The 25,383-nt window shown below is 41.2% G+C and overlaps 3 protein-coding genes across 9 annotated transcripts; 2 read left to right on the top strand and 1 right to left on the bottom strand.

Annotated features, from left to right (window-relative positions):
• Positions 1 to 769: 769 nt before the first annotated feature.
• Positions 770 to 4,989, top strand: LOC145935086 (methanethiol oxidase). Of its 3 annotated transcripts, none has more exons than XM_083036145.1 (8): positions 770 to 968; positions 1,527 to 1,681; positions 2,918 to 3,097; positions 3,336 to 3,639; positions 3,722 to 3,982; positions 4,099 to 4,432; positions 4,556 to 4,678; positions 4,806 to 4,989. In XM_083036145.1, exons 1-8 carry the CDS (start codon positions 953 to 955, stop codon positions 4,852 to 4,854), a joined length of 1,422 nt encoding a protein of 473 aa, XP_082892271.1. In that variant the 5' UTR covers positions 770 to 952; the 3' UTR covers positions 4,855 to 4,989. The 3 variants fall into 3 exon arrangements, with proteins under 3 accessions (XP_082892271.1, XP_082892272.1, XP_082892273.1); XM_083036146.1 differs by having other exon boundaries at positions 1,508 to 1,681; XM_083036147.1 differs by lacking the exon at positions 770 to 968 and adding an exon at positions 1,036 to 1,052.
• A 383-nt stretch (positions 4,990 to 5,372) lies between these two features.
• Nonc (serine/threonine-protein kinase Smg1) lies at positions 5,373 to 25,176 on the bottom strand. Of its 2 annotated transcripts, none has more exons than XM_083037319.1 (16): positions 24,882 to 25,176; positions 23,940 to 24,235; positions 23,630 to 23,853; positions 23,303 to 23,555; positions 23,065 to 23,194; positions 21,640 to 22,969; positions 21,414 to 21,570; positions 20,790 to 21,318; positions 20,500 to 20,687; positions 16,084 to 19,899; positions 15,550 to 15,823; positions 11,617 to 11,879; positions 10,903 to 11,179; positions 8,947 to 10,831; positions 7,875 to 8,840; positions 5,373 to 7,406 (listed from the first exon to the last, which is right to left on the bottom strand). In XM_083037319.1, the coding sequence occupies exons 2-16, from the start codon at positions 24,164 to 24,166 to the stop codon at positions 7,222 to 7,224; spliced, it is 10,704 nt and encodes a 3,567-aa protein (XP_082893445.1). In that variant the 5' UTR covers positions 24,167 to 24,235; positions 24,882 to 25,176; the 3' UTR covers positions 5,373 to 7,221. The 2 variants fall into 2 exon arrangements, with proteins under 2 accessions (XP_082893445.1, XP_082893444.1); XM_083037318.1 differs by having other exon boundaries at positions 24,978 to 25,176.
• Positions 11,833 to 15,482, top strand: LOC145935741 (adenosine receptor A2b-like). 4 transcript variants are annotated; one of them, XM_083037320.1, is made up of 6 exons: positions 11,833 to 12,252; positions 12,386 to 12,442; positions 12,517 to 12,603; positions 13,013 to 13,549; positions 14,108 to 14,270; positions 14,354 to 15,482. In XM_083037320.1, exons 3-6 carry the CDS (start codon positions 12,596 to 12,598, stop codon positions 14,744 to 14,746), a joined length of 1,101 nt encoding a protein of 366 aa, XP_082893446.1. In that variant the 5' UTR covers positions 11,833 to 12,252; positions 12,386 to 12,442; positions 12,517 to 12,595; the 3' UTR covers positions 14,747 to 15,482. The 4 variants fall into 4 exon arrangements, with proteins under 4 accessions (XP_082893446.1, XP_082893448.1, XP_082893447.1 ...); XM_083037322.1 differs by having other exon boundaries at positions 11,834 to 12,252; positions 12,517 to 12,931; XM_083037321.1 differs by having other exon boundaries at positions 11,836 to 12,252; positions 12,517 to 12,621.
• Positions 25,177 to 25,383: the final 207 nt, after the last annotated feature.

The raw sequence follows: 25,383 nt of genomic DNA, 5'->3' as shown, positions 1-25,383 counted from the left end.
GAAATGTTGTTCATAATCAGTATGTCTATTCTCCATGCATAGCTGCAAGCATATAATAGCTTATATGCATATAATAGCTGTATAATAAATTGAATAAACTTGAGTTTAATATAACACCCTAATAATGTCTCGAAAAGTTGGTCTCTTAAATATATGAATTCGTTTTGAACATTACACGAGCGTAGAAGACTTTCTCATTTGATTATATAATAGCTTCTTCATGCATAACTTCAAGCATAGCTTCTTCATGCATAGCTTTTCATGCATAGCTGCAAGCATAGTTTTTTCATGCATAACTTCAAGCATAGCTTCTTCATGCATAACTTCAAGCATAGCTTCTTCATGCATAGCTTCAAGCATATATAACTTCTTTATGCATAGCTTCAAGTATAGCTTCTTTACGCATAATTTCAAGCATAGCTTCTTCATGCATAACTTCAAGCATAGCTTCTTTATGCATAATTTCAAGCATAGTTTTTTCATGCATAACTTCAAGCATAGCTTCTTCATGCATAACTTCAAGCATAACTTCTTCATGCATAAATTCAAGCATAAATATAGCTTCTTCATGCTTCATGCGCTGCAAAGCGCATTTAGTCAAAAGAGGATATTAATAAAGCTATATGTATGAAAAATATTAAGCCGATTACGAAGCAAGGTATCTCGACGATTTTGTTTTCCTTTCATTATCTTTCGCGATTATGACATATTATTAATAGGCCGAACTTTGTACACGCGCACATGCGCGCGTAGCAATCGCTCATCGCTCTATCAGTCGGTGAGACGGATTCGTACGTTGCGCTCTTTTCACAACAGTATCCAGTAGTCGAAGCGCCAAGAGTCACTTAGGACGCAAAGTGTGAGAACAACACGACACTTTCCGGTTTACCCTCTCTCTACTAGTAGCAGCTAATTGAGCTCTCCTCAGTCGAGCGTTCACGTCAACATCAGAATGGCAGAGAAGAGAAGTGCGTATCTCCGTAATAAATATACATCATATGGTACCCGATTGTAACAATTAGGTCGCAATTGTGTTACGATAAATATAAAACGTAAATCTAATCTATCCTATTATACAGAGTGTCCGATAATTCGCGAACCATCTTTCGTGGGTATGTAAAGCATGTTAAACTGAATAGAAAAGTCCTGTACCATTTTGCAATTTTTGCAATAATTAATGAGAAATAAATTAAAGATCAGCCAATTCGCGCGACGATAAGCACGCGGCGAGAAAAGACAATCCAGTTTTATGTCGTTACTAAGCATGCGGCGAAAAGAAACAGTATAATGTTACACGGTTGCTAGGCGCGCGATGAAGCTGGGAGGAGCGCTGTACAAAAGACAAATAACTACATATACATGCTCTACTTGCCCACGAAAGGTGATTCGCGAATTATCGGACACCCTGTATATTTGAACGATCGACCAGCGCTGGTTCGACATTCACATAACGATCCAATTGTAATAATCGGGACCGTTATCATAATTGCTCCGCATTGTTTTAAAGGCTTTTAAAATGACCTTAGCGTGCTGCGGCCCGGGCTACAGGAGCCCCAGAGCGGCGATGCTCGAGGGACCCCGTGAAAGACTCATGTACGTCATCGGTATACACACGGATCCCGAAAAAGCCGATGTCCTCTGTACGGTCGACGTGGATCCTGATAGTCCCACGTACTGTCAGGTAAAATAAAAATATTTGAAAGATATATAATAGATGATGCACGCAAAAAAATGACTTACAAAATAGGAGCTAAAGTACCCCGCACTAATTCTATATGAAATTGGATTTCTGTTAAATCTGCTGGTTTTCTCAAATGTTGTAGCTTATGACCTGCTGAACAAAAAGTGTAAGACTTAGAGCTAGAAAATAAACAGTTTTCTTGTTTGATTGACTTATAGTCGCCGATATCTTACAATTAAAATTCGATAACTTCGAAACGGCTGATCTAAAGTGGATAAAATTATAGTGTTTTGAAAAGGTCTCATAAGGCCTATAAGAATATGCAATAAAAGGTAAGGTATTTCATTTAAAAAATTCAAGATGACCTTGCCCCGACCTTGGCAGCACTATCTAAGGTTAAACTAAAAAGGCCAGTATATAAATAGATCCTTTTAAACCCTATAACTTTTATCTAAAACATTTTTTTATAAAACTGATAGTTTTCGAGATATTTCGCTATCCCGGAACTTTTTATACATCCTGTATGATCATATATACAGAGTGGCCCACCGAAAACGAAACAGACATGTTTTTAGGGTGAAATTTTTAGGGTGAAATTAACCCCTTTTCTGGGGTTGAAGTTAGATAAACGAAAATAGTCAATTAATATGTCCCCCTTGAAAACAAAGTTGACTTGTTCGAGCGTTTTTTGAACAAATAGTTAAATGCCAAAAAATATGTCTGTTACGTTTTCGGTGGGCCAGTTTATATATGATCCCATATATATGTATAATTATATGCGATCATACATATAATACCATCAAAGATAAAAAAACTCATGTGTAAGACGATATTTTGTTATAGGGTTTAAAAGGATCTATTTACTGGCCTTCTTTGTTTAACCTTAGATAGTGCTGTCAAGGTCAGGGCAAGATCACCTTGAACTTTTAATGAATTTTTATTGCATATTCTTATAACCCTTATTGAGATCTTTTTAAAACACTATAATTTTATCCACTTTTTTTTAGATCAGCCGTTTCGAAATTATCGAATTTTTTATGGTAAAATGTCAGCGACTATAAATCAATCAAACAAGAAAACTGTTTATTTTCTAGCTCTGAGTCTTATAGTTTTTGTTCAGCAGGTCATAAGCTACAATATTTGAGAAAACCAGCAGATTTAACCGAAATCCAATTTTATATAGAATTAATACTTTCAATAGCTGAATCAATCAGGATTTTGCTTCTTTTTCGTCAGATAATACACAAACTGAGAATGCTGGCGGTTGGCGACGAGCTACATCACTCCGGCTGGAACATCTGTAGCAGCTGTCACGACTCGTCGCGTAAACGCGATATCCTGGTGTTACCATGCCTTATGTCGGACCGGGTTTATCTCGTTGATACGAGCGATGAAAGAGCGCCTAAGATTAAGAAGGTACCGAGAAATCTCATATGCAGATACAATATTATACAGGGTGATTCTAAATAAATGTGACAAATTTCAAGAGATGATTCTTTGTCGAAAAAATTAAAGAGAATCTCTCTCTTTCATATAAACATATATCCCTCCTTGAAGAATAATATACATATTATATAATACTACGATATCGCAATGGAGATATGCAACTTGAGTAAGATATCTTTATCGCGCTTGCTGAACTATTTTATTTAAGGTTCTCGAACCGAAAGAAATGCACAAGTATGGAATATCGACGCCTCATACTTCTCATTGCTTGCCAACTGGCGAGATAGCGATCTCCACCATGGGGAATCTCAACGGGGACGGATTGGGCGAATTCTTTTGCATCGACGCGGAGACCCTGGAGGTGAAGGATACGTGGACGAGAGGCGACGTTAAAGCGAACTTCGGATACGATTTCTGGTATCAACCATATCACGACACGCTCGTCGCCTCCGAATGGGGTGCGCCTAAAGTTTTCAAAACCGGATACATTCCACAGGACGTTTATAATCCCAGTAAATCTTCAATAGCATATAATTTTTTATATAGAATTAATTTGTTTCGCGGAATATGAAATACCAATTTGCTGATTTGCAGAGGTTTACGGCAGAAGCTTGAACGTTTATTCGTGGAACGAGCGAAAATTGAAGCAGACCATCGATCTGGGAGAGGATGGAATCGCGCCTCTCGAGATCCGATTTCTTCATGATCCCCTGGCAGCCGAAGGATTCGTGGGTTGTGCAGTGACGTCGAATATTTACCGATTTTATAAGGCGGAGGATAATTCGTGGAAGGCGGAAAAGGTGATCCAGGTGCTGCCGAAGAAAGTTGAAGGATGGGTCGCGCCACTGATGTCAGGTGCTACGAGAATTATTGTTTTTCAATAACAACACTCTTAATTCTATGTCAATTAACTTGTCTATTGACGATCTCACGCGGTTAGAAGAGTCTAGAGTCTTCCTTCGCCCTTTCAGGTATGATCACCGACATTCTACTGAGTCTCGACGACAAGTACTTGTATCTGTCTAATTGGTTACACGGCGACGTCAGGCAGTACGACATCTCTGACACGAGGAATCCGAGATTGACCGGTCAGGTCTTCCTGGGCGGATTGATACTGAGCGATTCGCAAATACGGGTGATTCGGGACGAAGAAATGAAGGGTCAGCCCGATCCCGTCTACGTGAAGGGACGGAGATTGCACGGTTCCCCGCAAATGTTGCAGCTAAGCCTGGACGGACGTCGTTTGTACGTCACCACATCGATCTTCAAGCCATGGGACAAGCAGTTCTATCCCGATCTCTTCAAGTGAGTGCCGAAGAGATCGTTGCCTCTTTTCTTCTTCCATTTGATTTCTCTCTTCTATTTCAGTGATATATAAGATTTCTTAAGCAATCTGCTCGTACGATCTAACAATATTTTCGTGTCTAGATGTGGATCGACGATGGTGAAGCTTGATGTTGATGTCGAGAATGGCGGCATGAAGCTCGACCATCAATTCCTAGTTGATTTCGGCGTCGATAAGAGCGATATTCTCCTGGCGCACGAGATGCGGTGAGAGATATTTCATAATTTATTGCGTCAATAAAAGAGGAAAACTTTTATTGATATTCTTCTCTTTTAGCTCTGTAAAAATAGTAGATAAATTAGTGAAATTTAATTCTTGTCAATTTTTGTGTAGATATCCTGGTGGAGATTGTACTTCTGACATATGGCTACCGGAAAAGTAAAACTTTTGATGATTGGAGATTGGATGGAAAAAATGACAAGATAATGGAAATATATAACATCTTCGGGAATATATGCATGAATAGAATAATGCAGTAGCATTATTGATTTTATATTCATTTTGTACGAGATTCATCTTCTTTTAATAAATTTTCTCAATCTAAGAAATTATTTGTGGATATCTTTTGTTATTAAAGGAACATCTAAGAGATGAAAGGTAAATTAGTGAAAAGTACTCACATCTGTGTTTCAATAGTGTTTCTCTTATTAGTTCCAGCATTGCATCAAGTAATATAGTAGAGGTTTCGTATTTTTGTGTGTGTAGAATTATACTTAATATAAATAATCAATTTATCCTTTTCTTCGAGGTTTTACACAAATAAAATTCGTCTACGCCAAACTAGGTAGTCGTACGTTGTGTAAAGTTCGTCGAAAAGTTTTGTATTAGAAAAAATTTGAAAATCTTATAGAGCTGCGCTATGAAATTTTGTCACATTTCCATAAAATGTTGCATTGGCCGATTTTATTTTATTTTATTTTATTATTTTCGTGTGTTTCATTGGTATGGGATATTTTAGAAAAAACTTATATTATACAAATATGTATTCTAGAGGCTAAAATAAGAAGAAGTCTATAAAAGATCTAGCAATGTGGTCTCTTTTTCTTTAAATACAACAGTTTAAAGAAATTATTTAATTAATAATCAATTATTCAATTATTAAAATTAGAGTAGAAACAAGTCCTACTAAATTAATAAACAATTTCTACTAAATTAATAAATAATTTTGTTAAACTTTTGTTTTTTACAAGATTGAGTTTACATAGGTTTTTTTTTTCATTATTCTAGCCTGTGGAACACATATGTATATAGTATGACAGGTTTCTCCTAAAACAATTCTGCACACATATTACTCAACGAGTTGCGTAAGACTAAAGAAAAATTCATACAAATATTACATATAATTTTGTATTAAATTCGCAACAAACGTTTGAAAGAAACGAGCGTCTATTATTACTTCTGCAATGTATATATGTGAAAATCTTTATTTACGACAGCATTATTTAAGCAGTTAAAACATGACTCGGCGAAATGTGCAACGCCAGAGAGCAGCAATGTTGGCTACGAAGCTAATGAATTCTTTTTTCTTTTTTTTTGGCCTGGATCGTCCGATACTAATAACATCAAAAAACTCACAAACCGAGTCGACGTGATAAACTTTGCAAAATTATGCGCGCGAAATCATTTTAATTAGATTTTCCAAATACTTATATTTGCACGCGTATATATATATATATATTTATATATATTTATGTATGTATGTATGTGTGTATCTGCATGTTTGTAGAGATGTATTATGTGTCTGTAATGTGTAAACGGATATATGTATCTTGTTTGTGTATGTGTACATATTTCATATGCGCTGATTTTGAACGTATTTAGTTACATACAGTAACTTAATAACAATAGACTAATTTTCTAAGTTAAGTCGCGGATACTTTTATAATTTTCTTTTGATTTGATTTCGTCTCGTTAAAAAATAATGCTGCATGTAGTGTGTTTGCATGGTGATCCTCTGATGATCCCGAATTAATCATCAAATATGTCTGTACGTATACATCCTGTGTGTATATGCATCTAAAATCATAATCATAAGCATTGCATCGGTGCGAAAAACCGATTCAGATGACTCGATTGAAATGCCAGACGCTTTTAATCCCTTGATATACCATCTATAACATTACGCAATTATCTTGCATGTAATACGTAGTTGGTAGGTAAGTTGGGATCGTCGCTACGATCGAGACTTTCATCATTATCATCGGACTTCCCGTCAATATATCGTCAGCCAAACTTCTCGCGACTACACCGTTAGCGTAAGGATACGAGGTGCCGATTCTATGCTTCCCCCAAAACTCTTCGTGGCTCCCAAAAGAATAATACTTGTCTCTGCTATCATTTATATGCTGCCCAAATTTCAATATACCATACATATATTCTTTCTCGCAAGACGAAACAAAAAAAATAAAAATAAAAATAAATGAAGAAAGAGACACTCGTTAGATCCATAAGTATAATAGACTACTGCCTGCCTCGGTTTTTGAGACAATTATAGAATCAGCATTCAGCACAGTGGATTTTCAGTTGTCGCGCCGGAGAGATATTGATATCCTTGGAAAAACCGACTTGTTTCTTGAGTGACTTGTTTCCCCGGATGACACTCCGCCATATATCCGGTTTCGAAAGCGGAGTGATGTTTTGCCTCCTACGGCAACGTAGGACGACACAGATACGACGGTACGAGCTTGAGTACCGTCGTGTAAGACGAGTATCGAGCCATCGGGACGCGCGAGCGCCAACCGTCGTTCGTTCAGACCCACGGTGTCCAGCCTTCGTACAGCAAGGCTAAGTTATCGTTGCTCAGTGCTTCGCGTATCACGTATTCCACCTGCTCGGCCGTGGTGTACTTGCGTATCGGTTGCGGATCGCGACCCTCCAGCTTCATGCGCACGCGGCGCCACACGTTCAGCGCGTAGGCGTTCCGCTCTTGTACGGCTGAAAGAAGATAATGTGAAGATCATTTTTAATGAAGAAGATAACGTGAAAACAATTTTTAATGAAGAAGATAATGTAAAGATAATTTTTAATGAAGAAGATAATGTGAAGACAATTTTTAATGAAGAAGATAATGTGAAGACAATTTTTAATAAAGAAGATAATGTGAAGACAATTTTTAATGTGGAAAATAGTGTGAAGATAATTTTTAATGGAGATAATGCGAAGACAATTTTTAATAAAGAAGATAATGTAAAGATAATTTTTAATGAAGAAGATACTGTGAAGATAATTTTTAATGAAGAAGATAATTTTTAAGAAGATAACGTAAAGACAATTTTTAATGAAGAAGATAATGTGAGAGGGAGACGATAATGTGAAAGAAGATATTAAAGAGGGGATAATGTGAACAAGATTGAAAAAATTGATGAAAATCTAAATACGCAGCTGCTGAAGCTACTCTGATACCTTTGCCCGTAGTCGGATCTCTGGCTAATGGTGTTCCTTTCCTCGGACTCAGGCATACGCTCTCTTGTCGTATCAGTCTGTTGCCCTTCTTCTTCAGACTGTCCGGCTTTTCTGCGCCCTTCGCCGGATTTAACTTGTGCTCGCTCGCAAACTCCAGCAGTTGATTGTACAAGCCGGGTGCTTTGATCGCCATCGTCTCTAAATCGCTCTTGATCGCCAGGCCGCGAGTCAAATCGAAATTATTGGACTCTAGTTCCTTCACGATCGTCGACACGCTTTCCGTGAAGGAGCGATAGGCGGACAAGAAATCCTGCAGACCGTCAATATTCTCCTGTTTCACCATCGTTTTCAACAGCACCCTAACGTCTGACATGAGTCGATGATGTTCGGCGAGCACGTTCTGTAGATTCTTCACTCGCTCTCTCAAATAATCCTCGGCGGTGAAAAGAGCCTCTTGCTTCTCCTGCAGCTTCTTCTGGGTATCGACTATCGCCTCGGATACGATCTTCTCGGCTTGCTTCAGCCACGCGGTGTCCACGTTGTTCTCCAGCTGCAACAGCTGTACAAGACTCTCCTCTATCATGGTGACGGTGATGTTCAAGTTAGCCATCAGCACGCAGCTCTCTTCCCAATGTTTGATCAGTTTGACCAAATTTGCATCGTGCGTTACGCTCTCCGACGTTCTGGTCCTCAGGGCCTCGTAGTGCAGTATAGAATTGCACGTGTTCACCACCATCGCCGCTAGATTGTGTTGTCTGGTCAGTTTCTCGCACGATGATAACACCGCGTTATCGAAAGCGGACATGACCTCGCCCAATGCCGGATTAGCGCCGGCGGCCCACTTGAGACGTTGTACGGCGCTCGAGACGAGGTTCTGCTGCTGCTCCCGAGCCTCGCATACTCGCGACTGCAGGTTCGATAGCGCCGCCGCAGTTTTTCGCAGCTCCAGCATAAAGGTGGACCGATCTGAAAGAAATTACATTTCAGATGTATAATTACATTACTATTTTGAGTTTACTCGAAAAACAAATAGATGAAGAGAAAAGAAAACGATAAAATATATGTCACACACTTAGAGGATTCATTGGATTTATGTTGGATCTCAGCATCATGATATCCTCGTGCAGCCAATGATGGGCCATCAGCTGAAGCTGAAGTCTCTGCAAACTGGCTCTGGCTACTTCGACGCTTTGCTGGGCCAATCTCGCGCCTTGTTTGCGCCGCCAGGCGCTTTCCAAGGTACTGCTCAATGCACCAGCTTGCGCCAAGGTCGAGCCCGAGAACAAGCCCTTCTTCAAGCACAGATCCACCATCTTCCGGCACAGCTCCTCCAATGAGACCTTGCTTTCCGCTCCGATATCTCGTTGCTCGATCTCGGTAGTGACGTTTAGTCCCATGCGTTGCAGCAGGAAACACAAGGCGATCGCCAATGTTTGTGACGTAACTCCGAGCAATTGTCTTGAAACGTAATCGGCCGTGAACACTCGGACAGGTTTGTTAAGTCGTTCGTCGTCGTACACATTCGCTAGTCCGCCCTTAAACGCGGTAGCAGTATCTCTGCACATCATGAAGAATTCCTGTATTGTGTGCAATCTCTTAATCAGGAATATGTCCTCCAGAACTTGTCTAGCTGCTTGGTTAAAAATTGGTGCTGACATCTCTTTAGCCTCGCGTATCTGATCAATCTTTTTCCAATTTAACGGTATGTCCAGCGAGCTCAAAGTGGCCACCAAGGCATTACCTTCCATCTGCAGTTTCTCAAACAGGCCGTTAAAACCCATTAGCAGCATTTGACCCGGAGTCAAAGTCTCCTCCTGATTCAAGTCCTGAACCTCCGCCGGTCGCGAGAGTAACGCCTCGAATCGTAATCTCATATTAGCTACTATACCCTGCATCATCGCGTGCGGACTCTCCATCTCCATCACGGTGAAACGAAGATGCATCTCGAGCTGCGCCAAAATATCACCGAGAGATATCCCGGTCATTATTATGATCTCGCTGAGTTCGCCCATCATTCGCATGACGCTCGGCTCCTCCGTGATAATCGTTTTCATCGCCTCCGGCAGTATGATGGTCTGGAAGTTGTAATTAAGTTCCTGCAAGCCCTTGTAAATGCAATCGGCGCTCTTCAAGCATTTGAGTATCAGCGAGATCTTGGGATCGTTGTTTGTCTTATGGTTCTCCGGTATCAGCGTGATCAATTCGGCGATCAGCGATGACATCAGACGCATCTCGTCCAGAAACCAGTCCCCTTCGCGAGACGTGAGATCCACCAGACAGTCTCCGGCGCATTTGGCAGCGCCCTCCATCATCAGGTATCGTTTATTCAAAGCACATAGCGCGGTAATATTCACACATTCGAGTGCTCTTTCCGCGCCCTTCTCACGTCGCAGAAAGCCTACAATCTGCGCCTTCGACTCGGCATACGCCTTCTCAATCCTGTTGCCAGCTTCCGGCAAGCCTTCGGATACTATTCTCTCGTAAGCTTTCTTCAGTCTCTCGTTCGAATCGTTCAGGATCGCTTGCATCTGATACGAGAAGGTTATTATCTGCTGGACCTGCGGATTGTTCGGATTGATCGGATTTAGATTTCCTTCGAATTGCGTCATGACCTCGTGACAGGCTTCCACGGTGCCTGAGGTCAATAGCTTGTTGGCCCACGTGTGATAGAGTACTGTACGATGTTGTGACAGAGTACTGAGAGGATACAAGCTGCAGATAGCGGAATACTGGTTTAACAGGTCTAAACAGGTGCGTATGAGGATGGATTGCTGGGTGGTCAACTGCGTCAATTCGTTCTCCGACTGCTCGCATTGCAGTATCATTTGACTCTGTCCGGCGTTTTGTAAAAACTCTTTCACAAGATCGAACACCACGTGGTCCTCTTGACTCGTCGAGCTTCCCAATTCCGCCAGCCACTGTCCCAATTGAGGTCCTCGCACCGCGGCCAACGAGATCTGAAATTAATGATGAAAATATTGAAGAGACATTCCAATTTAATATATTTGCTTAATCGTTCAAAACTTACATTATGCATATTGATCTGTTTCTCGCACTCCTCTATCTTATCTTTCAAGCCGGCCTTCGCCTTTCCTTGAGCGTCCCGTGCTCGCTTGAACGAGTTGTAACGATTCACGACTGAGTACAACGCGTGATTCCGACCCATCGCCTGCGCCTCCTTCACCAATGCGAGTTGCTGATGCCGATCCTGCAGTAAGTCCTGGCACTGACGTGACGCTTCCGTCGTCTCAATCCAGCAATTCAAGTGATGACACAGCAGCGGCAAGATTTTGGCCAATTCGTCTCTGCGATATTTCATCATATTATAAATGTCATATTTTTAATATATAATTAGCTGAATAAAATAATGATAAAAGGTACAATACATTTCTATAAAATATGTTAGAAAAAGAAGAAATATGTTTAAATGAAGAAATATGTTTAAAAGAGAAGAAATATGTTTAAAAGAAGAAGTATGTTTAAAAGAAGAAATATATATGTTTAAAAGAAGAAATATATATCTAAAAGAAGAAATATAATAGATTTCTTCTTTTTCAAACATTTAAAAAAAGAAATGTTTAAAAGAAAAAATATATTTAAAAGAAATATGTTTAAAAGAAGAAATATATTTAAGAAGAAATATTTTTATGATAAAAAATATGCATATAACATACTAGTTTTTCCTTTAAATCTAACTAAGACCAAATAAATGACAGAAGACACTCATCAGCCAGTCTCTCACCGATTAGCCAGCCATTCGACACGCATCTCCGCCGTTCTTACGGCAAACATGGCACGCGTGAGTTCCTGTTCCAGTTGTTTTCTTCCAACACCGGTGCACCTCGCCCTGGCCTGGCAAGCACCGTAACTAGCTATACTTGTGTCCGCGCCAGCCCGCCAATCCACCAAAGGATCGTAAACGAAGGCCTCCAGCAAGGTCAGGAGCGTCTCGCGGCCTCTCCGCATCACTCTCAAAGTATGCTCGCAGGCGAACCTAAATATACCCTAGACACATAAATAGCAATTTCTGTCATTAGATACCGCACTTATTGCCGGGAGGGGCGGGAATATAATAACCGCATCGATCGCTCGTAATTTCACATTCATTCGTTTCCCATTGACCCTTTTTTTCCCTCCCCGACCTGACTGATAGCGGCTGATAGTCGGAACACAGTACTTGGCCAGGGAACAGATGAACAGATAAGTGAAACCACTCCCTGAAGCGAACGAAGCAGTGTCGTATCTTTCGTAGTTTGTTCCGTATTGATCTACTCTCACTCTCGAAACGTATCACAAAACGTTCTCATGAAAATAAAAAAGTCGCGCTTCCTCAAGAGGAGACTCCCGTTTCTTCAAAAGGTGACGAGACAGAAGCGAGGTGAGTCACATGTCTTCGTTTCGTTCTCCGCGATATAATAGAAGAAGAGATTCGTTCAAACGTGTTTCATAATCTATTTTACGTAATCGTGATTCCTCGATACGTGATCCGGTGTGTTTGCTTTGTTTCATAGAGTACCATCGAGAACCTGTTTCTCTGCGTGTGTGTGTGCGGAAGGTAAATGGCCAAGGTAAGAGAGGCCACACGTTACTACGACTTCAAGCGTATTTAGCTGACTGTTTTTTTCTTTTATTATGTTTCCAGCGTAGAATTTATATTCACGCAGTAGTTTTACACAACGCACAACTGAGAGCACATCTTCAAGGCAATCGCCGGACAGGCCATGAATACGTATTCAATCTGATTTCTGTAAATATATCTATCCGCGCAGAATTTTTTATGGCGTCAAAAAAGATACGATAATATACTTTGATCAAGCTAAAATTTTATTTAAAAATATAATGTATCGAGATGATTCGTTAGAAGAAGAACAATCTCTTGTAGCTTATTCAAATAGACTTTACAATCTCAGGATCAGAGGTGAAGTGATTACGATACACGGATAACAGTTTTGAATCTCAACAAGTTCTCCGCCAATTTGTCAAAGAGAATGTAGAATCTTACTTATACATATATCTAATAACGCTTATAACCCTTCTGTCAATGAACGGATACTCGGGTACTCTTATACATTGAAGAAAAGATGAACCATTATGCATTAACAGAAGGGAATTAAAGATACTAGTTTATTTTCTTCCAGAACCATGTATCTAACAGAGAACAACGTCACTGACGAGAGCGATCCGCCGGAAACTGAGACTAGCAAATACGTGTGGATCTTCGTAGACAGTTTCCTGTTCGTGGTGATCGTTTCGGGAAACGTTCTCACGATCCTGGCCATTGCGTGGTCCCGCAAGCTTCGCAATGTCATTTCCAATTACTTCATACTCAATCTAGCGGTGTCGGATCTTCTGGTGGGAGCAACGTTGCCGTATCACCTGGCCTTTTACGTGGACCCTACGTTGAATCGCAACAAGACGGTATGCATCTCCCGCTTCGTCATCATCGGCTTGGCCTGCGGCGGAAGCATATGTAATCTAATAGCGATCGCCACAGATCGTTACATCGCTATCGTGCATCCGTTGAGTTACAATGCGTACGCGACGAGAAAACGCGTGATGCTAATCATAGCCATCAGCTGGGCATGTGTCACCGGCGTGTCATCGATTCCGATATGTTGGAATTGCTTCGACATCGACACTTCGCAGATGTGCGAATTGGATACGATATTGCCGAGGTATACCGATTGATGACACAATGATTCATCAATGATTCGCGATATTGTAATCCCATACGGCGGAATGAATTGTAAATTTCGACATTCCAGAAGAACATGTGGTGCTTCCTCGATCAATTTAATATCTTCAATATCTTCAATACCTTCAACGTCTTCAATATCTTCATTTTTTCCATTTTAGCTTCTCTACCTCCATCTCTTTTCAATTACAAAATAGTAAATAATGAAATATATATTTCTTTTTAGTTTCAATATCTTCAATATCTTCAATATTCTCAATGTCTTCAATATTTTCAACGTCTTCAATATTTTTAACGTTTTCAATATCTTTAATATCTTCAATTTTTTCCATTTCAGCTTCTCTACCTCTATCTCTTTTCAATTAAAAAATTATAAATAATGAAATACATTCTTTAATTTCTTCTTACTTTCAATATCTTCAATATCTTTAGTATCTTCAATATCTTCAATTTTTCCATTTTAGCTTTTCTACCTCCATCTCTTCAATTACAAAGTTGTAAATACAGAAGTGTATGTTTCTTCTTTTTTCTCTGGTAGATACTACATAATGACTATACTGCTGCCGTCCTTTTTTCTCAGTTGGATAGCGATGTTTGTATTGTATTGGAAGATTTGGAGAGAGGCATACATGCACGCACGTCGAATGAATCTCAGCGTTATTCCGAACATCACTGAGAAAAATGATCGCAAAAGCGTACAGGTGATGATGCAGCATTTCACGAATTAGAGATTCATAGAATTGAGAATAAGTGAAATATATAACAGCATAAATTTTTTTCGCAGGTGGTGCTACTGATACTTGGCTGCTTCTCAATTTGCTGGCTACCCTATTGGATCGTGGTCTGCATAAGATCTTTCAGCGGCATGAGAACGCATCTAACAATGCTATATTACAAATCCACGTTTGCATTAGCTCTCGCTAATAGCGGAATGAATCCCTTCATATACGCATGGAAAAGCACCAACTTTCGCAAGGCCTTTCAGAAAATTGTGCGCTTCAAATCACCGAACGAGAATTTAAACTCGAGCTTCAAAATGTACTTGGAAAGGCAACGCGAGTTCAAGGATCAGCAAACGAATACAGCAGAAAATGGTATAAACGGCATTGTGGTCGGATATTTGTCCGATCAATCTAATCTAACGGAAGGAAACAAATCGGAGAGTACAATTTTATAAATCAAATTCTGCAGAGTTGAAAATTCGATGGAAGTCTCAATATTTCTAATAAAAAATTGTATGAAAATTTTCTTCCTTTTTTAAATTGTACGTATAAATGTCTGTTTTTTCGCTCCTGGGTCCTCGTTGCGGCCATGTTAGATTGTGACGTCAGAGGCGAGAAAGCACACGTTGAAAATTCTTAGATGCCATTTTTAAATAAAAAGATATTTTGATAAAACACTATTTCAGATGGCTTTAGTACACTTTTAAAATATCTAAAAAACTATTCTTTTCCCTTGAGTCAATCAACAACTGTAAAATGATCGTGATATCAGATTTTAACTGCGCATGCGCAAAGATTAGACGGACTAGGCCTCATATTACAGTCATTTTACAGCTATTGATTGATTATAAAGAGAAAAGAAGTTTTCGAGAGTATTTTAAGAGTGTGTTAAAGCCATCTAAAGTGCTGTTTCATCGAAATATCTTTTTATTTCGAAATGGCATCTAAGAATTTTTAGCGTGCGTTTTCTTGTTTCTGACGTCACAATTCCAACATGATTGGTGAGGAGCCAGGAGTCTTAAATTGTACTTATAAATGTCTGTCTTTTCGAAAATCAAAAATACAGTTGAAAAAAAATTGTAAAAAGTATCAAGAGTCAATTTTCAAACGCGAAAAATATTTCATAGTTGATCAGATTGATCAGACTTTCTAAGATTAAAGGAGATTAAATAATAATGTAAAGATTATTTTTTTCCTCCTTTTTTTCTTTCCTTCTTGTTTCTCTTCGGATTATCGAAAAACATTCTATCGTCCTTACCTCGACGCCGGTTACTCCTAAAGCCGTTTTGATGTTGGGGGTCATACGGAACGGCACTTTCTCTGGAACACGTAGGGTTTTTCCCTTCTCGAAGCAGACGTTGTAATCGATGTGCACAACTTCGCCGGTATTGAGGTCAACGAGGACATTGTCCAGGTGTCTGTCACCTAAGCCTATGATATAGCCGATGATGGACATCACCGCAACGGAATACGAATAATTCTTGGTCGCTTGCCACCAGCTACCGGCATTGATACTGTTGCACCAGATTTCTCTGCACAACGTACGTTAAAATTATTAATTTTCAAAAATCCGAATATAAAAATACAGGATGTCCCATTTTTAAAAATATGCTTAAATATATAAGATTATCAACTTCTTTCCTCCTCAAAACCAAACAACTTTCGTTCAAAACATTGCTTTTTAAGACGCTTTTGAATTATTGATTAATTAAGCTTATTAATGATTAATTAAGCTTATTTGTTAAAATAAGACACCCTGTATAATATGTCGTATCTTCGAGAAGCAACTGACTTAGCCAATAGATCCTTGGGGGTCTCCTTCATTAGCTCTTCCAACACCTTCTTCAGCACATGAGTGGGCCATTCCTTCCGGTTCTCCAAGCCGATTCCGCACTCCTTCAGCAACGGCGTCAACTTGTTGTAAAACAATTCCGACGGTCGCATAATCGTTGAATTTCCACCGCCGGTCTTGCTGGTCATAGCGCATTCGCGCTGCTGCCATCGTTTGTAGAGTATAAACAACGGCGTCACACCGTCCACCCACTGAATGAGACCGGATCTGGGTCCCAACGGGATCACCGAGTAGTGTCGCGCCCTGTACACCTTCGTGCCGCTGTTCTTCGACATCATGGTGTTACATATGCTTAGAAACTGCATTATTCTTTCGTCCAGATGCAGGTCCTCCAGTCCCTTGAACAGATACGTGTAAACGTGACCGTCGGAACCGTGGAATATCAGCTTCTTCGGCTTCGTCTTGGTCGGCAGAATCTGAACGTTGTTGTCCACCGACATGATCGTGACGATCCTGTTGTCGATGGCAGCTACACCCGGCATGGCGATGCACGTGTTCTTCAGATTGGCTAAAATCGGGCTGATATCTGTCATCGACAGGGAATAAGCGGCTCGTCGGTGAACGCGTTGCGCCAACTTGGTCTCCAGGTGCTTCAGAGCTAGACTGGCAATCTGCGGCTTCGCCGGATTCTTGGGATTGTTTAATCGGTTTATCACGTCTTCTATGGAAGCGCCAAACTTCTCCTGAAAGTTTCTCTCGTGCGGCGTCTCAACAGGCACCGACGTCATGGCGAGAAGATTCTCCAATATGAATGTGATCGGTTTAAGAATAATTCTGTGCTTCTCCGCGATCAGTTTGTCCTTCTCTTCGGGGGCGAGCCAGACGTTGTTTTGGACCCGCTGAATCTCGAGCTCCAGTTGCTCGAATCGCTTAGTGATCTCCGTATGATGCTGGCACAAGGTCGCCAGCCACAATTCGTCCCACAGCAAGGTGATGCGTCTGAGCTCCTTCACCAGCACCTTCACCTGGACCACCGAATCCTGAATGCGACTCGAGAGACAATCGACCAATTGCGAGATGCAGGAATCCATGAAACCCTCGTGCTCGTCGTTGTACGAGGCGACGGGCTCGTCCTCTTCAGCGGCATCCAATTCGTTCTGCGAGCTGTCGTCGTTGGGTTTCTCGTAAATGACCTTGTCGTAGGCCTTCTGGCCGGAAACGGCGCCCACCACGGCCGGGAACGTAATCAAGTGCGGCGAATTCTCCGCCACGCGGCACAACAGTTCGGACACTTGAGTCCTCACGTACGCCTCGGGGTGGCTGAGCCTCGAAAACAACTGCGGTATGATCTCCTTCCAAGGCGCGGTCGGGGTCGTCGACAGACCGGCCTCCAGCACGTTCTGCAGCTCCAGGGCGTGCTTCACCACGAGTCGCAGCAGCCGCAACGTCGCCGTGATGGTGTCGCACTCGTTGCTCTCGTTATTGGCCAATTGTAGATACTTGAAGTACGCGTTTGCCGAGAGCTCGTAATACGAGTAGATCCTCTTCTGCGCCTGTCGCCAGATGTCGACCAGCATACCGAGAAGATGCTCGTTGCCGGCATGATTCAGAACCGGCACGTTTCTCAGTTGATTCTCTATCATGTCGGACGTGTTGACGTCGTTCGTGTCTATGTCGCCCTCGTCTTCAGGTATGGTCTTGTTCTGGCCGAGGATGCAGAAGACGGTGTTGAGATCGGCCTCGGCTATGTCCATCGGCAGTAGAGATTGTATGTTGAACCGATCGGTGTCCGTCAGCTGACCAGAGTTGGAGTTGTCCACGATCTTTCGACCCCACTTGTAGCACCACGCCGCGAAATTGGACCAGACGCGCGGCAGATCCGGACACTGATTCACCCCGAGCTGCATCAGTTTGCCGATTATCATGTCCGACGTCGGGATCAAGTCGATCGTGTCGCCGAACAACTTATCCATCAGTCCGTCGTTGTGCACGGCTTCGAATCTGAGCAGTTCCTCCAACTGAGAATTGTCCTTTACGTTCACGTCCTGCTGTATCCACTTGCCCAGGGTGAGCAAAAGCTTAGTTCCCATCTCTCGCAAATCGGCGGACTGTTCGCCGTTGACGATCGCCTGCGAAATCCCCAGAGAAGTCACGCAGCATATCTTCAGGGCCTCGTTCGTGTTCTCCATGTCGTACAGCAATTTGGAAAATTCTCTGAACGCGCGCATGCTGTTCTTGGTCCATTTTACGTGAACGGGTCCGTTCAACATGCTGTTCGTGATGTCGGCAAAGGTGCAAGCAGCGGTCGAGTTATTCAGCTGAATCAAATCCTGCTCCAATTTGAAATACTTGACCATCTCTCGTTTCGCCAAATTAAAGTTGCCCTCTTTTCTGGCCGTCCTAATGACGTGTAATCGTAGACTATCCACCTCCGTGGAACTAGTGTCGCACGATTGCTCAAAATACTTGGACCACCACAAGACTTGCGTCAAAATGTTGGAGTTGATATAATTAATCTTATCGATCTTGTACAATTCGAAGACATTCTTGTCATTTTTCCCGGATAAGAGATTCTTCAGCCCCGTCGCCGAATACTGAAGCAATATGGCGTCACTGAGATACTCCGACGGTACATTTCGCAACCTGTCTTGCATCGTCTTAGCCGCGACCTTCTCGCAACTCTCGATAACGCTCTCGAACGAGTCCTTAAACTCGTTACTGCGAATCCTCAACGCAATATTCATTAGACTGTTGTCGGATTCACTCAGCGCCTTCGCGCAACTCCAATTATTCTTCCTCTCGTCGTCCAGCAGATTCCAATTCGTCAGATCGTCCAGACAGATCAGTTCGCCTTCTTCAAACTTCTTCAGACAATCCGCCTGCTGCGGTACGATACTCTCGGTAATTTGTTTTCGTAAAACGGCGTTTCTCTCTTGCGTCAGTATATCGTTCTCTTGTAATTTCCAGTCTGCCAATCCGGACCAATCGGTGACCGCTTTGTAACAATTGGACAGTCGCTGCATGCAAAAGCTCAGCACCTGACTGTCACTCTCGAGTCTCCCGGCTCTGCCGTTTTCGTCGTCATCAGTTTTAATGTGTGTATAGTCGTCGATGATCTGCCTGTAGGCCTGCACCGCTGATTCGTAGTGGCCGGCTGCCTCTTCCATCGCAGCTTTCAGCCACGGAAACTGTCTATCCTTCGTCTTAGCGTAGACGTAGAGTCCCTGCAAGGCTTCCGCTTCGTTCAGAGCGACCATCGCCTGGGCCGTCCACAACGTCGCCCTCTCGAACTCTATCCCCTGCGTGTTGTCGGCGTTACTCAAGTCTTCGAGCAGCCTCTGGCCGTTTCGCAGCGCGCTCGTCGCCAGACCAGAGTGCAACGAGACGACGCACAGAGCCAATCTTATGCGATTCAACCACTCCTTGCAGGTAGACTTGTTCGTGTGGAAAAAGGTCCTAACTGGCTTCGACATGGGTAAAAGCGCCATCGCGCAACCGTCCGCCGCGTTGTGAATCACTCTCTCCAGGTGTTCCAGGAATTCTACGAAGAGTCGCACCCGCGTGTGCTCGTGCAACACGCGATCCAAGCTTTGCTTCTCCATTTTTATCACCGTGTCTGTATTGTACGATATCTCGCGAGCCAGAACCTTCAGAGCGCTCTCGATCGACGTGAATGTCTCCTGCGGTTTCCCCAGAAATGTGCGCAGCTTGTTGAGCACGCAATGTTGCGCCGCCTCGAAACCACTCCAGAAGAATAGAAATGAACAATTCGCCAGCGCCAAGTCGTACATTCTCGCCGCTGTTTCACTTTCCGATCTGAAAATTTTATAAATAATAAGTTTTATATATACAAATATATAAGGTGTTTGAAAAGTTACAGGACAGCGAAATATCTCAAAAAATGTTTTAGAAAAAAATATTTTATAAAAAATGTTTCAAATGTTTCAAAAGTTGAAAAATGTTTATTTCTTGGTTATCATTCATTTGACCTTGAATGGGGTCGTCAAGGTCAGAACAAGGTCACTTTGAATTTTTTAATTAAGATCGCCAAATTTTTTTTATATAAATCAATTGCTCGCAATATTGATTGATAAGATGGCCGAAAAATGAAAAATTTATGAGATATTTCATAATTTATGTAAGATTAAAGTATAAAATATCTCATAGACTATTCATTTTTTGGCCATCCTACCTTTATAACTTTTTATGCCGAATATTGCGAGGAATCGATTTGTAAATATGTAAAAAAAATAAAGTGGTTCTATTTAAAAAATTGTAACCTTGCCCTCTGACCTTGGCGATGCCACTCAAGGTCAAACTGATAAGACTAGTAAATAGACCTTTTTCAACCTTACAATTTTTGTCTAAAATTTTTTTTATAAAACTTTATGTCCTATACTTCGAAAAGATACTTACACAGCTGGCCAGCATAGAGTAAATATTTCCGACAAACCGGCCGCATCGAGATAATGCTCTTGCAGCAGGAACGCCATATATGTTTTGAAATGTTGCGCCAACAATTCCCCGTTATTATTGCCTCGCATGTGCAATCTTTGAGCGAGTATCAATGATTCCGTCGAGTATGTTTCGATTTCTCGTATTTTCTGTAAATTCGAGATAAAAATTCGAATTAAAAATTAAAACTTGTTACTTATATCTGCATATGTACATATATTGCAGCTTCATTCAGAGCTTCAAGCGCTTACCTTAGTATCCGAGAATAGATACTCTTTATTCAACTTTGGTATAACAATGTTGATAGGCATACACATCAGCAACGAGCCATATTTCTCGCGGATCGTTTTATTACACGACGTTAAGTGCAACGTCGCTAGATCCACGATACTCGAATTAGTCTCCAGCTTCCATTCCACCTTCTTCGCGGTCATCAAGATCTCCAGGAGGTTGCATACCGCGCTCGCGATGTCGTCGTTCGTCGTAGCGCCGCAATTAATTAAACTCTCGATGATACTCTGACACTCCTGAGTCTTACTCAAGATCCCGATGTATTTCTCGGATTGCACGCAAATCTCTTGCAACCAATTGGACAGGAGAAGCAAGATTCGTACGGGCGTCTTCTTGTTGTACGTCTTGGCTATCAGATTGAGAATTATGGACAAATGGCCGCTGGTGGGTGATGTGGTTGGTACATCCAAAGTTCCGGGAAACATATCCATCGGCCGACAAGCGGTGCTGCCGGTTATCAAGCTAGAGCTCGGGACAAAGTGATTGTACCTGTAATAAGTTGATCGTTGAAAGCTCATTTAGCGCAATTACGATTGGGATCTCTGGATTTCTCTATTAAAAGACGTTGAGAGATTTTATTTTACCTGGAGCAATGCGAATAGAGCAAATATAGAATACTATATTGCAAGAATGGGCTGACTGTAGACAGTGCAGAGTCGTACGGTTTCAATTTGACTGCGAGAAGCTCGAGGATGCTGGGTTTCAGGGCCCACATTCCGATGATCGAATTACTAGCGTTTGCTAAAAAACAAAAAAAAGTTATATAGAAGGAATTTTATAATTGTAAGCAGCCTAATGTTATTCGCCCACCTATATCCGAAAGCGCAACCAGTGTGAACGTAATTACAATCTCAATGTTCTTCTTCATGTAATTCAAATCGCTCAACGGATTGTCTACAACTAAGCTATCCATGTCGGGCATTATGAGCCTATAAGCAATCTCCAAATCCGCTAATATATAGCGATAGGATTCCTGCAGCAACGGAATATTCTTCAAGCTGAGAAGGCTGTGGTAAACACCTAGACACGCGTTTTGTATGGGAATGGATTTTCGAAATCTTAATTTCAGCAACGCTGAATTCTTGCCGAGCAACGTGTGCACCAGCTCCAACGGCAAATTCGCGGACACTTCCTTGATTACTTTCGATATGATGGTCAACATCGAGATAATGGTATCGTCCCAGAAGATATTGACTCGCTGCAGTTGAAGATCGATGAATTTATAGAGAAGCTCGTGATTCTTTGCGATGCGACTTTGAAGATAGCCGAGGAGCAAGAAGGCGCATTCGTTCGCGACCACGATCAGTTCCTCCTTCTCTTCTGACAAGTCCATCTGTTTGATCTTCGGATCCATCGATCGCAGCAAGTTCATCAGCAACTGTCGCTTTTCCTTGGACAGAGCGGCACCTTTGTTGGAACCTATCTTAGAATTCTTCTTATCATTTACACTCAGTGACTTCATCATCTTGACGAGATTTTCCTCGGTGATCTCGTCTTTGCTGAAGTGTTTGGAGAGCATTTCGACGTGTTTCTGCGACGAATTGACGTTCTTTATACATTTAATCAGATTCTCCGTGTTGTTAGATAGGACTTTGGGCCAGATGTCGTTCTCTTCTTCCAATTCGATCGCCTTGACGACAGTCTTTAGCATCTTCGAGAGACAATCTGTCAGAAAGGACCATTGCACGCTGGGCGCGAGATTTGGATTTAGATGCTCGGATATGCTCTTTGTTACTGTGTTAAAAACAGATATCAGAGACGTGATCCTCAGAATACATTCCCTGGGTGTCGGAGATCCATCGTCGCCGGGTGAGATACGACCGGATTCGGGCGAGCTCAATTCCTCATCGTAGCCCTCCATATCTTCCAAGAATTGACCTAACAACGTCAGGGTGAACTGCAGATCTGATACCCAGAACGAGCGAAGCTTTTGCAAGCATCGACTCGCGTAAACGACGACGGATTTTTGCTGCGTGGAATCAATGTGCCAACCTACAAGTATGTCCACGGTATCGCGAAAGTGATTCGTGAATGTCTCTGGATAGGAATCTATGATGAGTAATATAGCATCGACGGTCGCCATCAGTAAATCTGCTCTATCCACATTTTCCAATATCGATTGTAATTGGGACATTAGCGGCTGTAATGCAAATAAAGTGATGAAACTATGAAATTATTTTATTATTTTTTAAATTATTTTATTCATTTTTATCTCCCTTTATAAATGTTACTTACCACAGAGAAGTCTTTCAATTTGGATGTCTCGACATCCATCCTGAGTGTTTCGCTAATCGACTTTATCAGTAAGCATTTTATATCATCTTTACGTTCCAATGAATATTTATTAAAAGTCCAGTCCATATATCTAGAAATTATATGAAATTTTGCAGTGTTATATTGTGTAAACATGTAGGCGAATAAAAAATATATATTTTTATATATATTTTTCGCAAAAACTCGATTACTGATATACCTTTTAAAATCTTGTTCCACCACGTATCCGATTCGACCCAAACATTTTGCAACCTGTTGTTTTGCTTCCTGACCAGGACCAGAGTGCAAAACATCTAACAGGTTTTCACAGATAAGCTCCAAACTCCGTCGTATATATCGTTGATTTTCAGGTGCAAGAATACCCTCCTGCACCTGCTTGCAAAGCACCATGAAGTGATCGTAATCATCTTCGCGACACAATCGTCGCAAAAGTTTAGAAATTCTCGAGTCCTCTGTAAATAAAAAAATTTAATTAAAGACTGAAGCTTGTGCACATTAGAAGAAAAAAAAGTAAGATAAAAATTACCATTTATTCTTTTATCGTCATAGTATTTGCCCTGTGCATTCTCATGATTTTTCAACGATTCTTGAAACTTGGGTCTAGATGCAGAGTGATAGCTGGAATCTGAGTTTGACTCGTTGAGAGTCTTCTTGAAAGCTCTTCCGCGTGTCCCACCACCTCTGGCTGCACGGTCTGCGGAGCTGCCACCACGCGCCATTCGAAATTCATTTCTTGGAACACTGCTGAGTCTATCACAAATAATTTACCATAAATAATCCTAAGTAATGCGACAATGTGTTTTATTGATTGAAGCAAAGAGAAAAAGAAGAACTACCTTGGCTTAAATCTGGCAAAGCCGTGATCCGAAGAATAGTTGGAGTTTCGTTGACAGATAACCAGGGTGCTACGTGGTACATTAAGATCATTTATACTGTAACCACTTATCACACCACTGTCTTCTTTCTCTATCTCCCCTCCCTGATTTGTTGACTCGTCTCGAGTCTCGGCACACTTGGAACCACGTAGCCTCGTGCTAATATTAGAGTTCCCACAGCTATTCATTACATTACTCTGCAAGTGGTCTGCATAACCCACACTTTAAAGATGTAACTCGTAGTTACTTGTAGTTACCTTCAGCAATAACATCAAAAGAAAGGTAAATATATACATGAATCTTACAGATTAAAATTTTTTTACACAAATTAATATTTTTGAGCCATACATCTCTAAAATTACAATTATAATCATAGCAAAAAAAATTTATAAACTAATTATTACAATAAAAAATTTTTTTTAATATTAAAAAATTACAAAATAAAAAAATATTAAAATAAAAAATAATATAATGCATATATAAAAAATATCTTTGTTGGACTCACTTATAAAAGTATAAAAATATTCTAATTACATCAAAGAAATCATATATATGTAAAAAATCTTAATTGTACATAAAATGTATTGTTTAAATATACAAAATGAGAAGAAAATTTTTGTCATTTATTCCACGACTTTTGCCGCAAAAATAAACAAGTATTTTTCAAAGTTACGACATTTGAGACAAGCTTGCAGCATAATAAGCAACTTGTTTATAATTTCGATTCTTCTTTTATCTAACGAGAAATTAATAAAGACACATTAAACCCTATCGTGAAAAGAAAATTTCGCGGGAAAGCACGTGGGCAGAATCGTGAGGGATTCGAGGAGCAAATTTCTCGAGTCTTTCGAATTTTGTTGACGCATCTCTCGCGCAAATAGCATCTGTTGCTGATAACGTTACCCTCCTTCGCCTCCTCTACTCCTCTTCTTCCACGACTCCCACGAAACTCTTTTTAGCAGAAAAATGCTTAAGCTTAGGGTAAGTCACTTCTCTCACCGATCTCCGGAGCGAATCTCGCGCAAGAATGCCGGGGATCTGGCGTAGAATTCGAAGAAAAGCCGCGCGAACTTATCGCTTCGCGAAGTTTATTGCCTCGCGAAAACTGCGGAAGCTCGAAAATTGCTGATTTCAGAGGTTATGAGAGGACACATTCGGTGTTTCTCTTCACTGCGGCTTGGATTTTCGCCCCTCCATATCCAGCGTGTGCCATATGCCATCATCACCGCGGATTTTTCTTCTAGAGACCTAGGGAATTTTCCATCTCCCTAGGCCTCTTTCGTTTCTCCCTAGGGCGCTTGAAAAATTCGCGACTTCGGGCCGGTATCACCGTCTCCGATTAAAGCCTAGTCTACAATAGAGTCGTAAGGTCGTAAACGTAAGAAATTGACCAATCACAGTTGAA

Source organism: Prenolepis imparis, unplaced genomic scaffold (genome assembly GCF_030444845.1).
Source record: "Prenolepis imparis isolate NDT839.2.m4 unplaced genomic scaffold, iyPreImpa1.0 SCAF_4, whole genome shotgun sequence".
In the NCBI taxonomy this organism is placed as follows: domain Eukaryota; kingdom Metazoa; phylum Arthropoda; class Insecta; order Hymenoptera; family Formicidae; genus Prenolepis; species Prenolepis imparis.
The sequence above is the reverse complement of the archived record's forward strand: the minus strand, read 5'-3'. Positions and strand labels throughout refer to the sequence as shown.

What these genes read in the sequence shown, in the direction of transcription:
- LOC145935086 (XM_083036145.1), top strand. An exon ending in GGTCGCGCCACTGATGTCAG is followed by an intron (nt 3,983 to 4,098) that starts GTGCTACGAGAA and finishes TCGCCCTTTCAG; the next exon opens with GTATGATCACCGACATTCTA. An exon ending in CTCCTGGCGCACGAGATGCG is followed by an intron (nt 4,679 to 4,805) that starts GTGAGAGATATT and finishes ATTTTTGTGTAG; the next exon opens with ATATCCTGGTGGAGATTGTA.
- LOC145935741 (XM_083037320.1), top strand. An exon ending in TTGGATACGATATTGCCGAG is followed by an intron (nt 13,550 to 14,107) that starts GTATACCGATTG and finishes TTTCTCTGGTAG; the next exon opens with ATACTACATAATGACTATAC. An exon ending in ATGATCGCAAAAGCGTACAG is followed by an intron (nt 14,271 to 14,353) that starts GTGATGATGCAG and finishes TTTTTTTCGCAG; the next exon opens with GTGGTGCTACTGATACTTGG.
- Nonc (XM_083037319.1), bottom strand. Translation starts at nt 24,166, where the DNA reads ATGAATAGCTGTGGGAACTCTAATATTAGCACGAGGCTACGTGGTTCC. An exon ending in GGTTGCGCTTTCGGATATAG is followed by an intron (nt 21,571 to 21,639) that starts GTGGGCGAATAA and finishes TTTGTTTTTTAG; the next exon opens with CAAACGCTAGTAATTCGATC. An exon ending in AACAGATCAATATGCATAAT is followed by an intron (nt 10,832 to 10,902) that starts GTAAGTTTTGAA and finishes CATTAATTTCAG; the next exon opens with ATCTCGTTGGCCGCGGTGCG.